The following is a 16,943-nucleotide window of genomic DNA, read 5'->3' as shown; positions in this document are numbered from 1 at the left end:
GCTAGCATATTTTCAAATTTTCCGCAGACAAATGTGTGTTGCTGGATTTTCCGAGTGTGTGTACACAAGTCCGTCAAACAAAAGTCCAAAGTACAAACACACATGCTTGGAAGCAGAAGCGGTTGGTCTTGTAAACTAGCATTTGTAATGGAGAATTAACATTCATGACGTGGCGAATTATGAAATCTTGAAATGCAGCGCACATTTCTCTTCTTCTTTAATGGGATAATAATGAAGCTGCTTTGCTGGTGATACTGATGGAGTTATTGCAAACACATTTTCAAAGGCTTTTTTTTTTTGTGATTTCAAGAATAATATTATTATGTTTTTTTTTCTTTTATTTGTACCACAACGCCATTATCTCGAAGTTTTTAAGATGAAAGATGCAATTATGTTCGTGTCAATTTTACTAAAAAATTTAACTGCCTACTACCAAACTGCCATTTGAAGTAAAACACATAGCCAAGTATTATTCTCCACAATTTTTTGATTGCACATTACAAAAAGAAAACAAATAAAATTAGACATGCTATCTGCCAATAGAACTTAACCAAAAAGTGCATTCTATGCATCCAAAAATATAGAAAATATAACAAATCAAATTATTATTCCACCAAAAAAATAATGTCAAAGCAATAACTCCAAGGCCAATAATAAATAACACGCTATCTCCTCTGATTCCCCAACATGTCTGGTTGATGAACGGCCGTTCAGAAGCGAACTGAAAAGCACGAACTGAAAAGCGCTAAATAAAAAACGCAAAAAGAAAAGTGCGAATCACAACTCACCAAATTTCTACTAACATGAAATTAGCAAAAGGAGCCCAAAGGGTGGCGCTAAAGAGCTGAAAAACCACATAGTATGTCTAGTACGTCACTATGTTCGTAATTGTTGGACAACATTTGTGTGACTATGTGTATGCAAGACAAGTTTGAGCCAACACCCTTCAGACAAAATTCCACGGTTTTGTTGGCCAACAATCTGATCGTGTGTATGAGGCATGACTCTTCATTAGATCATGTCTTGTGCAGGACTGATTCTGAATGGGAATAACAAATTCATTAGAAGCAACTGATATACTTTCTGATGAGAAAAGTTGCAGGGTGTGCATCCCATTAAACGTGAATAACTTTTGGGGAGTATCTCACCAAAAAATTACATTAGGGTGCCTAAAATCTGACTTGTATCTTAGTGCTTCACACAAGCAGAAATAGACATTTCTGGTGGCATTCTTTACACACCATAAAAGCGCAGTCCTGATGCATTCTGGATTCATTTCTGCATGCGCATTTTTGATGTGTTTCTGGTGTGTTTTTTGATGCTTTCCAGTGCATTTTTCCCCTCTTTTTTTCCTTCACCTTAAATGGGGAGATGTGCGTTTCTATGTGTTTTTTGATGCGTTTTACCGCGCTCCAGTACAAATTAGTGCAGAAAAAATGCAATATGTTCTAATTTTTCTTCTGGAACTGGAACTCCCTGGAACGGACCGCACTGGTGTGAACTATGCCATTGGGAACCATATAACCTACTATCTATGCGTTTCTGATGCAGAAAAAAAAACGCACTGGACTGCATGCGGTATGAAACAGCCCTAACATTAAATTACAATTTTTTTTTTTTGTGCTGTTTTGTTTTTGGTTGAATGAATTACCCTTTAACGCAAATATAAGTTTTAACATGTTCATTTCAAAAGTCATTTGGAGATACAGCATCGCCTTGTTATAAAAGTATTACCAAACTGTATACAGCTGTTCCAGGCTAAGCTGTATGGAATGGGTAATACTGGCTCTGTAATCTTATGGCGATATCTGTGCTATACACCAGCTGTTCTGGATGCATTGCTAGCTAAAGGAGCAAAAAAGAAAGAATTGCATGACACCAACCACTTACCCATAAGCAAAGACTGAGGTCCTTTGTTTGCTTGTTTTTTTTTCATAAATTTTTCATTCATAAAAGGCAGCAAGGGAGTACAAAAACTATTATGATCACATGGAATCTAGACAGTCATCGCATGGCAGAGCATTGATAGTCTTTACAACTCATACCTCCCAATTATCTGAAATGATACAGAGAGACACCTGCCTTACCCCCGAGTACATAGACCACAAACATCTAAATCCAGAAAATGATTGGCTAAACCACACAAGTGATTTTTTTACCTCTCTTTTTCCTTTATATTGTCCTTTCAAAATTACAAATGTAGTAATATATAATTTGCATAAAATATTCAGTGCAGAGTGATGCAATAATCAGTCAGAAAGTTTTGGGTTTTTTTTTCAAACAAAATCCACACAGCATATGGCAGCTTGTTAAAAAAAATGTAAAAACATTCTAATTAAAAAAAACAAAGAATAACAAGAATGTCATACAGAGGCAAAACAGCTCTCCTGTGCAGGATGATCACGTACCTACCTGTACGTGATCCTGCACTTACAGGTCTGGGGCGCCAGCGGCCCGCTCCTACTGTGATTGGACACAGCAAAAGCCAATCACTGGGACCTGGCGATCGTGTAGAACAGAAGCAGAACAGCCATCTGCCTATGTAAACAAGGCAGACTGTGGTTCTATCAGTAGGTTGGGTAGTGATCCTGGGTTTCTACAAAGCAGGAACACAGATCTCTGCCTTCCCATAGTACAAGCACCTCCCACACAGTAAACAAGCAAGTTTTAGGCACACATTTAACCTGTCGATCGCCCCTGATGTTAACGCCTTCCCAGCCAGTGTCATTAGTACAGTGACAGTGCATATTTTTAGCATTGGTTATTAGTATTATTATTATTAGTAGTATTAGTATTAGTGACACTGGTCCCTGAAAAGTGTCAGGCCGCGTACACACGCGGGGACTGTTCGCCCAACTTTGTCCGCTGAACAGTGTTTCGGCAAACAGTCCGCTCGTGTGTGGGCTTTCAGCGGACAGTTTCAGCGAACAGTCCGCTGAACAAGGTTTTTCGGAAATTCCGAAAAACTGTCCGCTGAAACAAAGTTTCAGCGAACAGTCCCCTCGTGTGTAGGCTTGTTCGTCAAACTAAGTTCCGCGCATGCTCAGAAAGGATTTACACGCCGAAAGTTATAATGCAGTGTATAGGACGTCGTATTTTTCGTCCCGTCGTACGTGCCGTTCACGTCATCGCGCACGGTTTCAGCAAACTGTTCATTCGTCGTGTGTGGCCATGTCCGTCCATGCTAATTTTGAGCGGACTGTTTGCTGAAACTGTTTGACGGACAAAGTTGGGCGAACAGTCCCCGCGTGTGTACGCGGCCTCAGTGTCCAATTTGTCTGCTGTAATGTCGCAGTCAGGCTAAGAGTCATCACCATTACTAGTAAAAAAATAAAAATTCCATAAATATATCCCATAATATAAAACTTTTGCGCAAACCAATCAATATATACGCTGATTGGACTTTTTTTTACCGAAAATATGTAGCAAAATACAAATTGGCCTACACTGATAAAGAAATGTGATTTTATTTTTTTTTAAATGTATTGAGTATGTTTTATAGCAGATAGTACAAAATATTGGGTTTTTTTTGTGGAAAATTACGATCTTTTTTTGTTTATAACGCAAAAAAATAAAAGCTGCAGAATTGATCAAATACCACCCAAAAGAAATCTCTATTTGTGGGAAAAATGGACATCAATTTTACTTGGGTTCAGTGTCGCACGACTGCGCAATTGTCAGTTAAAGTAGCGCAGTGCCGTATCACAAAAAATGGCCTGGTCATGACGGGGGGAAAACCTTCTGGAGCTGGAGTGGATACTAAAGCCCCATACCCACTATCAGATTATCTGCTGAGTTTTTCCTTCAGATTTTCCAAAACCATATAATATGAGGACAAACCTTAGGAGTTTCAATGTGTATGCAATCAGGCAGGCCCTTCTACTACATGGTTTTGGTAAATCTGAAGGAAAAACTCAGCAGATAATCTGATAGTGTGTATGGCGCTTTACCTGCCCTATGAAATGGTTTAGCACAGAGCAGCCCTGATTCTCCTATTCCTGTATCCCCAGCACTCCTGGCTGAATATAAATACATGTGTACCACTGCCAGTATGAATGAAGGTGGACTTTGTAATAAGAGCTTGTTATTATAGGCTTACCTATAGGTACTGTAAATATCTCCTAAAGGTGCACCGTTTAGAAGATATTTTCTGTATATGTAGTCTGTGACGTCACCGGTGCATGCGCTCTGGGGAAACGGTCACCTGAGCCGTTCCTTAAGAGTCCTGTGCTGTAAACGGCGGCTCTCACGCGCATGTGCGGAAGTGACGTCACCACGGCTCCAGCCACTCACACTGCCGGAGTCCACAAACCCGGAAGGAAGACCGGGTGAAGAATTCCTGTCAGCTCGCCACTGAAGGGCTTTGTTCTAAAGTAAGTTTTGCATAATGTGCTAGTATGCGATGCATACTAGCACATTAAAACTTTGCCGTTCAGGTTAAAAAAAAAAAATCGCCGGAAGTTTACTACTGCTTTAATAGGCTGCCACCTACACAAAAATAATATAATAAAATATTTAAAAAATGTTTTATATAAAATAAAAAATAATACAAAATATATAATAATAAAAGATTATATTATATTATTTGCTGGCCATCATTTGTCATTTTTTACTCTGGACTGGTCAATTGTATTGTTTTTAAAAATGAATTTTGGCAGCTCAAGCAAAGCACTGCACATGTATGTGTGCATGCATGAATGCATGACCTCAATATGATGTTGTGTCATGCTTTTCAACCCTTTCATGACTATATATATATATATATATATATATATATATATATATATATATATAAATATAAAAAGTAGTAGGTGAGATGCATACACGGTCAAACTTTTGTTTGTGCAGCAATCCCTCTTCTGCTTTTATATATATATATATATATATATATATATATATATATTTAGCAGAGAATCTAGAAAATAAAATGGTGATTGTTGCAATATTTTATGTCACACGGTATTTGTGCAGCAGTGTTTTAAACGTAACTTTTTGGGAAAAAGACACTTTCATGAATTAAAAAAAAACAAAAAAACGTAAAATTAGCCCAATTTTTTTATATAATGTGAAAAGATGATGTTACGCCAAGTAAATAGGTACCAAACATGTCACGCTTTATAATTGCACGCACTCATGGAATGGCGACAAACTACGGTACCAAAAAATCTCCATAGGCGACGCTTTAAAAATGTTTTACGGTTACCAGGTTAGAGTTACAGTGGAGGTCTAGCGCTAGAATTATCACAGTGATACCTCACATGTGTAATTGAACACCGTTTACATATGCAGGCGCGACTTCGGTATGCGGTTTCTTTGCTGCACAAGCTCGTAGGGACGGGGGGCTTTTAAAAAAAAAATGTCTTATTTATTTTATTTTATATAATTAAATTGTGTTTTTAAAAGAAAAAAAAATTGTCACCCTTGTGACAGTAATAGGTGGTGACAGGTACTCTTTATGGAGGGATCAGGGGTCTAAAAGACCTCCAATTGCTCCTTTGCACTTTAAAGTATTCAAATCGCCGAAAATGACGAATCTGAATACAGTATTTTTTTTTAAAACCCGCGCAATTGGCAGCCGAGTAAACTGGAAGTGTCGTTGTGACATCACTTCCGTGTTTACATTCAGGAGCCTGGAACGAAGCTGTTCCAGTCTGCCTCTAGGCCCCGGAAGTAGAGCGACGCAGATCGGAACTCCCGGTTGGACGGGAGGCCTGGTAAGAGCGGTGGGAGGGGGTGGATGTCCCCTCCTGCTCCTCCGGTATAACAGCCGAGCGGCTTTTAGCTGCATCGGTTGTTATACCTGGAAAGCCAATCGCCGGCTCTAAAAAAACGTTACTGGGATTATGCCTGCAGCTTTTGGGGGTATAACCCCTGAAAGTTGAGTAGGCACATCTGCGTACGCTCGGCGGGAAGGGGTTAAAAATGTGTGACTGACGTTGAGAAAGTAGACCACCTCTGTGTATGAGGGGCCCCCAGAACCTGAAGTGCCCCGGGCAAGGGCTAAATCTGGCCCTAGTTCTCTCATCCATTACAAGTAAAGCTGGCAACTCGGTGTACTCTTCTTATTAAACTTTATTAGACACATTTGAAATGGCATTATATACAGAAATCAAACGCGTTTCGGCTAATACAGCCTTTCACCAAAGGAGTCAAACGCGTTAGTATTCTGTATACTGTACCATTTCATAGGTAGGTAATCAAGTTGAATAAGAAGAGTACACCGAGCTGGTGATTGTATTGGGAACATCCAGCCTGAGCCCCGCTCTTCTCTCTGTGAATGGAGAAGTAGGCAGGAGAGGCGGGTATGATTCTTGCTTCTAGTTGTATCGTCTCCTTTCCACCTGTTTTAGCCCCCTACATGGCAGCCTATGGCACTGCAGCGGGTATAGTGTGTGCCGTTGCAGCGTGGCCCCGTTTACTTGAATGGGATGCGTTTGGCGGGCGTTAGTGTGCGCTGAATGTGACAGGGAGTATAATTTGGGGTGAAGCGCAAAGCTAAAGGGGAGCAGTTGAGGGGCGGTAAAAATGTGAATCGCCTCCTAAACCACCAATGTAAATGAGCCCCAAATAAGGTGTTTGCGGCGTGTTGCTCATCCGCCCCTGTACGCGTTCAGATGTGCGATGGCGCGTGTACAGCCGCAGCCCATCATTGATCTGTAGATGGATGGACACACCTGTGTCGCCCCCTGGTGGTGCCCTCTGACCCCCCACATTATGAGCCCCAATAGGTCACCAATCAGAGGTGACTTGTAATAGAACACATGTGATCCTCCAATGACCGGAGTGTGATCAGGAAAGAAGACGGGCCGTCGGGAAAACTTTGCCCCGGTGGGTAGGTCGGTCGGTAGGTCTCCCCACCAGCGGCGGTATTTTTAGTCCGGACCTCCCGGCTCCTCGCTCAGCCTCTATAATAATACGGGCGGCGGGGGGTGTGGGCGGGGCCAGCGCGGAGGATGGTGGCGGGGCCGCGCTGGGATTGGCCGGTATTGGGCGCTGTGAGTGGGATGTAGAGGGGAGAAGGGGAGGTAGAGGAGAGTGCATGCCGCCGCCGGTACACGGGAGCCGCTGCCCCGCTCTCACCGTCCCTTCTCCGAGCTCCCCTCACCGCACAGCCGCTGAATGACGGGCGGACGCTTCGACTTCGACGACGGCGGCACTTATTGCGGCGGCTGGGAAGATGGCAAAGCTCACGGGCACGGCATCTGTACGGGGCCCAAGGGGCAGGGGGAGTACTCGGGCTCCTGGTCCCACGGCTTCGAGGTGGTCGGTGTGTACACCTGGCCCAGCGGGAACACCTACCTGGGGTACTGGGCACAGGGCAAGAGGCACGGGCTGGGCGTGGAGACCAAAGGCAGGTGGATGTACCGGGGAGAGTGGTCCCATGGCTTCAAAGGGAGGTACGGGGTTCGCCAGAGCCTGTCTACACCGGCCCGCTATGAGGGCACCTGGAGCAACGGGCTGCAGGACGGCTATGGCATCGAGACCTACGGGGATGGAGGTAAGTGACCGCAAAACCTGAGTGTCACCCAACTTGCCACCCCATCTGTACCCGTCACCCAGCATGTCACCTCATCTGTACCCGTCACCCAGCATGTCACCCTATCTGTACCCGTCACCCAGCATGTCACCCCATCTGTACCCATCACCCAGCATATCACCCCATCTGTACCCGTCACCTCATCTGTGCCCTTCACCCAACGTGTCACGCCGATCTGTAGCCATAACTCTATCTGTATCCATCACCCAACGTGTCACCCCATCTGTACCCATCACCCAACATATCACCCAATGTGTCACCCCATCTGTACCCATCACCCAACATGTCGCCTCATCTGTACCCGTCACCCAATGTGTCACCCCATCTGTACCTGTCACCCAACGTGACGCCCCATCTGTACCCCTCACCCAACGTGATGCCCCATCTGTACCCGTCACCCAACGTGTCACCCCATCTGTACCCGTCACCCAATGTGTCACCCCATCTGTACCCATCACCCAACATGCCGCCTCATCTGTACCCGTCACCCAACGTGTCACCTCATCCGTACCCGTCACCCAACGCGTCACCCCATCCGTGCCCGTCACCCAACGTGTCACCCCATCCGTACCCGTCACCCAACGCGTCACCCCATCCGTGCCCGTCACCCAACGTGATGCCCCATCTGTACCCGTCACCCAATGTGTCACCCAACATGTCACACCATCTGTACCCATCACCTGAGTGTCACACCATCTGTACCCATCACCTGAGTGTCACCCCATCTGTACCCTTCACCTGAGTGTCACCCAACGTGTCACCACATCTGTAACCGTCACCTGAGTGTCAGCTAATGTGTCACCCTATCTGTGCCCGTCACCTGTGTGTCACCCAACCTCTAAACATTACCTTAGTGTCACCATAACCTGTACCCGTCACCTGAGTGTCACCAAAACCTGTACCCATCACCTGAGTGTCACCCGAACCTGTAACCACTAACCAATGTGTCGCCTAACCTCTACCCATCAACTGTGTGTCACCCAACCTGACCCTATCACCTGAGCGTTACCCAATGTGTCCCCCATCACCCGAGTGTCACCATAACCCATACCCCTTACCTGTGTGTCTCCCAACTGATACCCACCAACCAATGTGTCCCCTATCACCTGAGTGTCACCCAACCAATACCCACTAACCAATATGTCCCCCATCATCTGAGTGTCACCCAACCGGTACCCATCATCTGAGTGTCACCCAGCCTGTACCCATTGCCCGAGTGTCACCTAACATGTCCCCATCACCTGAATGTCACCCAAGCTATGCTTGTCACCTGAGTGTCACCCAGCCTGTATCCACTCACCAATGTGTCACCCAACCTGTACCCACTCACCAATATTTCCCCCTTCATCTGTGTGTCACCCAACATGTTCTTATCACCAATGCATCACACACGCGTCCCCATCACCTGCGTTTTACCCAACGTGTCCCCGTCATCTGTTTGTCACCCACAATTTCTCCCACCACCTAAGTATCTTTGATTTGGACAGACTGCCTGCTTGGAATGTGTGTCACTTAACGTGTCCCCAATCACCTGAATGTCATTTACTTATGTCCACAGTCATGTCCCTGCTTACCTGTGTATCCTTTGCTCACCTGCCTGTCACTCATCATGTCCCCAGTCATTTCCCTGCCCACCTGTGTGTCACCAATCATATCCCTGCTCACCTGCCTGGCACTCACCATATCCCTGGTCACCTGCGTGTCACCAATCATATCCCTGCTCACTTGCCTGGCGCTCACCATATCCCTGCTCACCTGTGTGTCACCAATCATATCCCTGCTCACCTGTGTGTCACCAATCATATCCCTGCTCACCTGTGTGTCACCAATCATATCCCTGCTCACCTGTGTGTCACCAATCATATCCCTGCTCACCCGTGTGTCACCAATCATATCCCTGCTCACCTGTGTGTCACCAATCATATCCCTGCTCACCTGTGTGTCACCAATCATATCCCTGCTCACCTGTGTGTCACCAATCATATCCCTGCTCACCTGTGTGTCACCAATCATATCCCTGCTCATCTGTGTGTCACCAATCATATCCCTGCTCATCTGTGTGTCACCAATCATATCCCTGCTCATCTGTGTGTCACCAATCATATCCCTGCTCACCTGTGTGTCACCAATCATATCCCTGCTCATCTGTGTGTCACCAATCATATCCCTGCTCACCTGTGTGTCACCAATCATATCCCTGCTCACCTGCCTGGCACTCGCCATATCCCTGTTCACCTGCATTCACCCTGTCCCCAATCCCCTGTGTGTCACTGATCATGTCACTTCTCCCCTGCCTTTCACTGGCTCATCATGCCAGTCTGCTATGTCCCTGCCATAACTAGTTATGGACATGGCATAGTTGCCAGCTAACCCGTATTCCCATAGATGGTCCCGGGGTTTGGTGATTTGTCCCCAGAATGTTTGTGTATTGTGAAATTTGTCACTATAAAATTAATTTGGTACACATTTGAAATTCCTATTGTGGCTTCCAATTTTCTCAGCTTGTTTAAAGTTAATGTTGTGTAGAGTAGTATGTAATGGGAGGATGAAAGCTTTATTATACTGTTCAGTGAATGTTCTCTCATCACTGTATTTTATTAAAGTTTACAAAACAATTACAAATTCCCCAGAATGTCTCCAGTGCTCATCACTTCTGATAATCCACCTGTGTGCCCGGGTGGCGCTGGACAGTCTGGCGTTGTCCCTGGACAGTGATCACCTTCATGTCAGCTTTATTTTCAGTGATATTTTCCCATAGAGGGGTATAAAAAAAAAATGAAAGGATAAATATTATGCAGTCAAGATTGTGGAATGTGTAATGATGAGCTCTTATTGCCTTGTGATCCTCGGAGTCAGCTATCAGACGTCGTTAGGTCAATGGCTTCTGCAGCAAAGTGCCCCTTGAAATGATTTACTGCATATTGGGGGTTATTTATGAAAGACAAATCCACTTTGCACTGCAAGTGCACTTGGAATTGCAGTCACTATCAATCTAAGGGGTAGATCTGAAATGAGGGGAAGCTCTGCTGATTTTATCATCCAATCATGTGCAAGCTCCTCAAATGCTGTTTTTTATTTTCCTTACATGTCCCCCTCGGATCTACAGCAACTGCACTTCCAAGTGCACTTGCAGTGCAAAGTGGATTTTCCTTTAGTAAATAACCCCCATTGTGTTATCAGCATTGTGAGTCCCTCATTATGTCAGGCAGGACCTGTTCGCACCAAAATTTTGGCGTTCCGGGTGTGTTTTTGCATATGAGTTTACACACATTTTTGATGCATTTTTTTTTATTATGACACTTGAAAAATCTTTATTTTCATTCAGACCATTGTGTGTTCTCATGCGTTTTAATGGATTCTGGATGAAAAAGTTGCAGCATGTAGTACTTTTATTAAAAGCACTGGAACTGAGAAATGTCTAATTAGATATTCTGTTTATCTACTGTAACATTTTTCATCTGGAATGTCTCCAATACTTTTTGTTTTATGCTCATACCATGTCAACGATCTGTGAGTTTCATTGTACTGTTTATGAACTTTTCAATAAAGCACTCCTGCTGTGTTAAAAAAGCATTGGTGTGAAGTAGGGCCATTAAAATACATGGCAAACACTGTGCATGCAGCCTAGATGTGGTTTAAAACTGCACTGGAAAGCATCCGGTGTGAACCAGCCCTCAACCATTGTGCCTGCCCTATGCCCCGAGGAGGGCATTAAACAGGGTATACATGCACAGTTTTATTTTGTTCACTAGCAGGTTGAACGGAAAAAAAAAAAGAGGCAGATTGCCACATCTACGCAGGCGATGTGGATGCAGGGATCTCCCTTGTTGCAGTGTTGTTTTCTGACAGCGGGGGCTACTCACCTCTCAGAATACACAGATCAGTGCTGCAGTCATTGACTGCATGTGCTGATCAAACCATGGTTTTCCAGCAAGACAGAAGACAGTCATTAGACCGGCTTCTATTGAACAGAGTACACACGTGCAAAAAGCGGTGTCTGGTTCCTGCTGAGCTGGCTGAATTTTGTACGTGTGTACCTGGCTTTACTCATGAAATCACATATTGTAACATGAGATCAATTCTGTTTTTACAAACATCTGTTTTGCAAACATTGTAATCAGTGTTACAAATAAGGAAACAGTAAACAACTGGTTAACGTCATGCTGACACACTATAAAAAAACAAAATAAAAACAAACAACAAACAAATACAATTCACAGATGGTTAAGCCCTCAGCTGAATAGAAATATTTGCCATGAACTCATCTTTTATTGAAGGGGTTAAATAAGATGCTGTGGTCCGGCACTCACACAGATTAGGATGAATAATCAGGTGTCACCTTCACACAACATAAATGGTTTGGTTGCTGGGGGCACCAACGCCACTTTGTCTCCAGTTTTCATCGGTCAGTCGGACAGTCATCTCCAAGCCCAGACATGGGAGATCTATGTGAAAGCAGTAGGGGGCCTCAGGTGCTGATAAACTCCCCGCAGTCTCAGAGCCGCAATGAGTTTTGCAACTCAAACATCATTATTTAAAGTTGGATAGCAAAGACGATCTGAGTTCTAAGTACAGCAGACACCTGTCATGGAAGTGATATCTTGTATTCACAGCTGAGAAGAGGAGAGCCACAAGTTGTCTGTCACTTGTACATGAGCGGGCTGGTCAGAAAATGTTATACATGTCCTCCGTTCACTTCATATCACCCTAATCACATCAGTGCCTGGTCTGGAATGGAGCAGAAATGAAAAGGATTTTCTAGTTTCTGCATGAATGTATTAACGATAGAGATGTGTCCACGTTTCCCAGCTGCACAGATTAGAATTGTAAAAGTGGTCTGTATGGGGTTAGTGCTGACTATACACAATGCAATCATTAGATAGAATTGTGGAATAAATAACCAGTTTTCAGAAATCAATGGAACGGAATAGACCGTTCAGTAAATAAGATGAATAATTGATTCTGGTGAAAAATACAATTAATGTGGACCAAATCAATGATTTTTCTGATTATGTCAAATGAAAAAGCAAAAGACTTGTGGGATAACTGAATCAATTATTGATTGTTCATTTATGGTTATCTTAATGTATAATGAGCATAACAGATACAGGAGAGTAACTGATCCCTGACAAACAGGTAATATTGTATAATTGAGATATATATATATATATATATTTTTTTTTTTCTTTAATTAAAATAAAGGAATGAGACTTGGTTCTTAATTATATCTCTTTTCAACACACGGAACATGATTCCATATGTTGGAGAGTTCGGAGGAGAAAAATTAAAACTAAGAGCAAGAGCATTGGTGCCTCATCCCTTTATAATTCAGTTGCATCAACAGTGTGTGGGAGCTTGTCGGATGAAAGTGCACAGATTGCATTAATTGAAAGAAGCGTGGCTCACCTCTTGATTAAAAAAATAATTATATATATATATATATATATATATATATATATGTATATATGTGTGTGTGTGTATATATATGTGTGTGTGTATATATATATATATATATATATATATATATATATATATATATATATATATATATATGTATTTAGCTGTTCCAGCATGACTTGACAATAGTTAATATCTAAGGCTAGCAATGAACATAGAAATGTCTCTCCAAGGTCAAAGGATGGGAGAGACATCTGCTCATGATATGTAGCTCTATGACCTGGTAATGTTTCTAGTGTGACTCTTTCAATAGAACCGAAGCCTAGCTGTGGACCGCTATCGTATTTTTACTGCTGTGTCTGTCCCCACTGGTCTACCTCTTAACATTATTATTATACAGGATGTATATAGCACCAACAGTTTGCACAGCACTTTACAACATGGGTGCAGACAGTACAGTTACAATACAATTCAATACAGGAGGAATCAGAGGGCACGGCTTGTTAGAGCTTACAAGCTAGGAAAAAATAAAATGAGTTTATTGTAGACCCATGATTGCCACAATGAGCCTATCTAATATTCTCTTCATAAGAAGACGTTGTGCTGGTGACGATAGTTTACTTCAGTTGTGGTGGCATCCGTCCTGTTACTACAGAACCCAATATAACCTTTGTGGCCTAATATCAGTTGGTGGGCAGTAGGTATAAATTTGTGGGGATATGTCTCTTTACTTCTTGTACCAGAGGCAAAACATTATGCCACCATTGCAAGTCGCTTGCTTGCTACGCCTCCTAGCCTGTCAGTCTAGCTGTTTGACCATATGGAAGGCAGGACATGCCAAGCCTGTCAATCCAAATGTGCCCTGTTAGTGAGCAGGACAGACCAGAAGTCTAAGCCCTTGTACACACGGTCGGAGAATCCGTCGGAATGTGTCCTATCGGACCGTGTTGTCGGATAATCCGACTGTGTGTGGTATGCATCGGACTGATTCCGTCCGAATCTCCGTCGGACCCAATTTTCCAACTTGTTGGAAATATTTCCCGACCAACTGGTTCGATTGGACATACTCCGATTATGTGTAGAGAATTTTGATCGGACCAAGTGCCACGCATGCTCAGATCAAATTCCTACATCAAAGCTATTGGCTACTAGCCTGAACGTAGTCCCATCGTAACGAAATTACGTCATCACGTTCTGAATGATCGGATTTTTCGACAACTTAGTCCGACCGTGTGTATGCAACAGTTTCGGACAAAATCCGATAGATTTGGTTGTCGAAATCTCCGACGGTGAGTACAGGGGCTGAGACTCCTGGGTCGTCCCACTAGAGCAGGTGGTAACCTAATTACATTGATACTCACCAACAGGCATAATAGCCACCGGTCATGCAAGTGGAAATAAGGGACACTGAGTGTTATTTACGAAAGACAAATCCACTTTGCACTACAAGTGGAAACTAGAAGTGCAAAGTGCACTTAACCTCCCTGGCGGTATGATTCAGTCTGGAATAAGGTGCTGAAAGCGGTACAATTATTTTGCATGGAAATCTGGCTTTTATTTTGTAGTCCTGTAATTCTTAGGAATAACGCTCTGAAATCTCTTCAAACCAGAGTCTAGCGGACATCCCGGGTATGATAAAGTTTATAATATAATAAAGAATAATAAAAATTATTCAATAATGTAATCAAATCCAAAAAAAACTGAAAAAGGGACATGTTTTGGTTGCTATGGACAATCTCCAAATTCCAAGCAGTAAAAAACTGTATTTATAATATAAAAGTGCATGCAGGGCACTGCACAGACCACTAGGGACAAAGGGGGTGTGTATTTTTTACTACAGCACTGTAATCTGTAAGATTACAGTGCTGTGTGTGTTTTGTGTGTTTTTACTTTTTTGAATTTGCCGCCGTTCTCCGCTCCCGTGCGCCGTAACGTCGCAGGGAACGGAGCTCGGCGGCATTCGGCACTGTGAATCGAGCGCAGGACGGCTCGATCACACAGCGCGGCGGACATCGCTGGATCCAGGGGACAAGGTAAGTAACGATCCCTGTGTCCTCCCCTGCATCGAGCGGTGCAAACCCGAGTCTGGCTCGGGGTTACCGCTATTGTAATGAAAATCCCAACCCGAGCCAGACTCGGGATTACCGCTAAGGAGGTTAAAAGTGCAGTCGCTGTAAATCTGAGGGATAGATCTGAAATGAGGGGAAGCTCTCCTGATTTTCTCACCCAATCATGTGCAAGCTAAAATGCTGTTTTTAATTTTCCTTGCATGTCCCCCTCCAATGTACAGTGACTGCACTTCCAAGTGCACTTTCAGTGCAATTTCAAATGTCCTTGCACTTTTAGTGCAAACTGGATTTGCCTTTCGTAAATAACACCCACTGATCACCTATTTAGCAGCGTTAAAGGATGGAATTTTTTTGTGGCTGGACAACTGCATTAGACACATGTAGTGCTAGAAGTAGAACATAGGAAATGACTGGAGTTCTACTTTAGAAAAGAGTAAATGAAAACAGTAACATACAACACTTTCTAACCTATATACAGTGCCTTGAAAAGTATTTATACCCCTTGAAATTTTCCACATTTTGTCATGTTACAACCAAAAATGTAAATGTATTTTATTGGGATTTTATATGATAGACCAACACAAAGTGGCATATATTTGTTAGGTGGAAGGAAAATTATAAATTATTTTCAATTTTCTCTACAAATAAATATGTGAAAAGTGTGGCCTGCATTTGTATTCAGCCCCCTTAACTCTGAAACCCCTAACTAAAATCCAGTGGAACCAATTGCCTTCAGAAGTCATCTCATTAGTAAATAGAGTCCACCTGTGTGTAATTTAATATCAGTATGAATCCAGCTGATCTGTGAAGCCCTCAGAGGTTTGTTAGAGAACCTCAGTGAAAAAACAGCATCATGAAGGCCAAGTAACACACCAGACAGGTCAGAGATAAAGTTGTGAAGTTTAAAGCAGGGTTAGGTTATAAAAAAATACCCCACGCTTTGAACATGTCACAGAGCACTGTTCAATCCACCATCCAAAAATGTAGAGTATGGCACAACTGCAAACCTACCAAGACACTTAAACTGACAGGCCGGACAAGGAGAGCATTAATCAGAGAAGCAGCCAAGAGGCCCATGTTAACTCTGGAGGAGCTGCAGAGATCCACAGCTCAGGTGGGAGAATCTGTCCACAGGACAACTGTTAGTCATGCACTCCACAAATCTGGCCTTGCAAGAAGAAAGCCATCGTTGAAAGAAAGCCATAAGAAGTTCCATTTGCAGTTTGCGATAAGCCATGTGGGGGACACAGCAAACACGTGGAAAAAGTTGCTCTGGTCAGATGAGACCAAAATTAAACTTTTTGGCCTAACAGCAAAATGTTATGTGTGGCAGAAAACTAACACTGCACATCATCCTGAACACACCATCCCCACCGTGGAGCATGGTGGTGGCAGCATCATGTTGTGGGGATGCTTTTCTTCAGCAGGGAGAGGAAGCTGATCAGAGTTGATAGGAAGATGAATGGAGCCAAATACAAGGCAGAGGAAAGAAGAAACCTGTTATAGTCTGCAAAAGACTTGAGACTGGGGTGGATGTTCACCTTCCAGCAGGACAATGACCATAAAACATACAGCCAGACCTGCAATGGAATGGTTTAGATCAAAGCATATTCATGTGTTAGAATTGCCCAGTCAAAGTCCAGACCTAAATCCAATTGAGAATCTGTGGTAAGACTTGAAAATTGCTGTTTACAGATGCTCTCCATCCAGTCTGACAGAACTTGAGCTATTTTGCAAAGCAGAATGGGCAAAAATGTCACTCTCTAGATGTTCAAAGCTGGTAGAGACATCCCCAAAAAAGACTTGCAGCTCTAATTGCAGCGAAAGGTGGTTCTACAACTTATTGACTCAGGGGGGCCAAATACAAATGCACACCACACATTTCACATATTTATTTGTAAAAAAAATTGGAAAACCATTTATCATTTTCCTTCTACTTC

The 16,943-nt window shown here is 43.3% G+C and overlaps 1 protein-coding gene across 1 annotated transcript in view; it reads left to right on the top strand.

The window, feature by feature from the left end:
• The first annotated feature begins 6,983 nt into the window (after positions 1-6,983).
• Positions 6,984-16,943, top strand: part of JPH1 (junctophilin 1) — a 161,874-nt gene continuing 151,914 nt past the window's right edge. Inside the window, exon 1 of the mRNA XM_077492886.1 lies at positions 6,984-7,498. Coding sequence (XP_077349012.1) covers positions 7,120-7,498 — 379 coding nt within the window. The 5' untranslated portion in view covers positions 6,984-7,119. The remainder of the gene's footprint in view (positions 7,499-16,943) is intronic.

This window comes from Lithobates pipiens, unplaced genomic scaffold (assembly GCF_037356315.1).
Source record: "Lithobates pipiens isolate NorthernLeopardFrog02 unplaced genomic scaffold, aLitPip1_a1.2 Scaffold_19, whole genome shotgun sequence".
Classification (NCBI taxonomy): Eukaryota; Metazoa; Chordata; class Amphibia; order Anura; family Ranidae; genus Lithobates; species Lithobates pipiens.
This window is presented reverse-complemented; position numbering and strand designations above follow the sequence as displayed.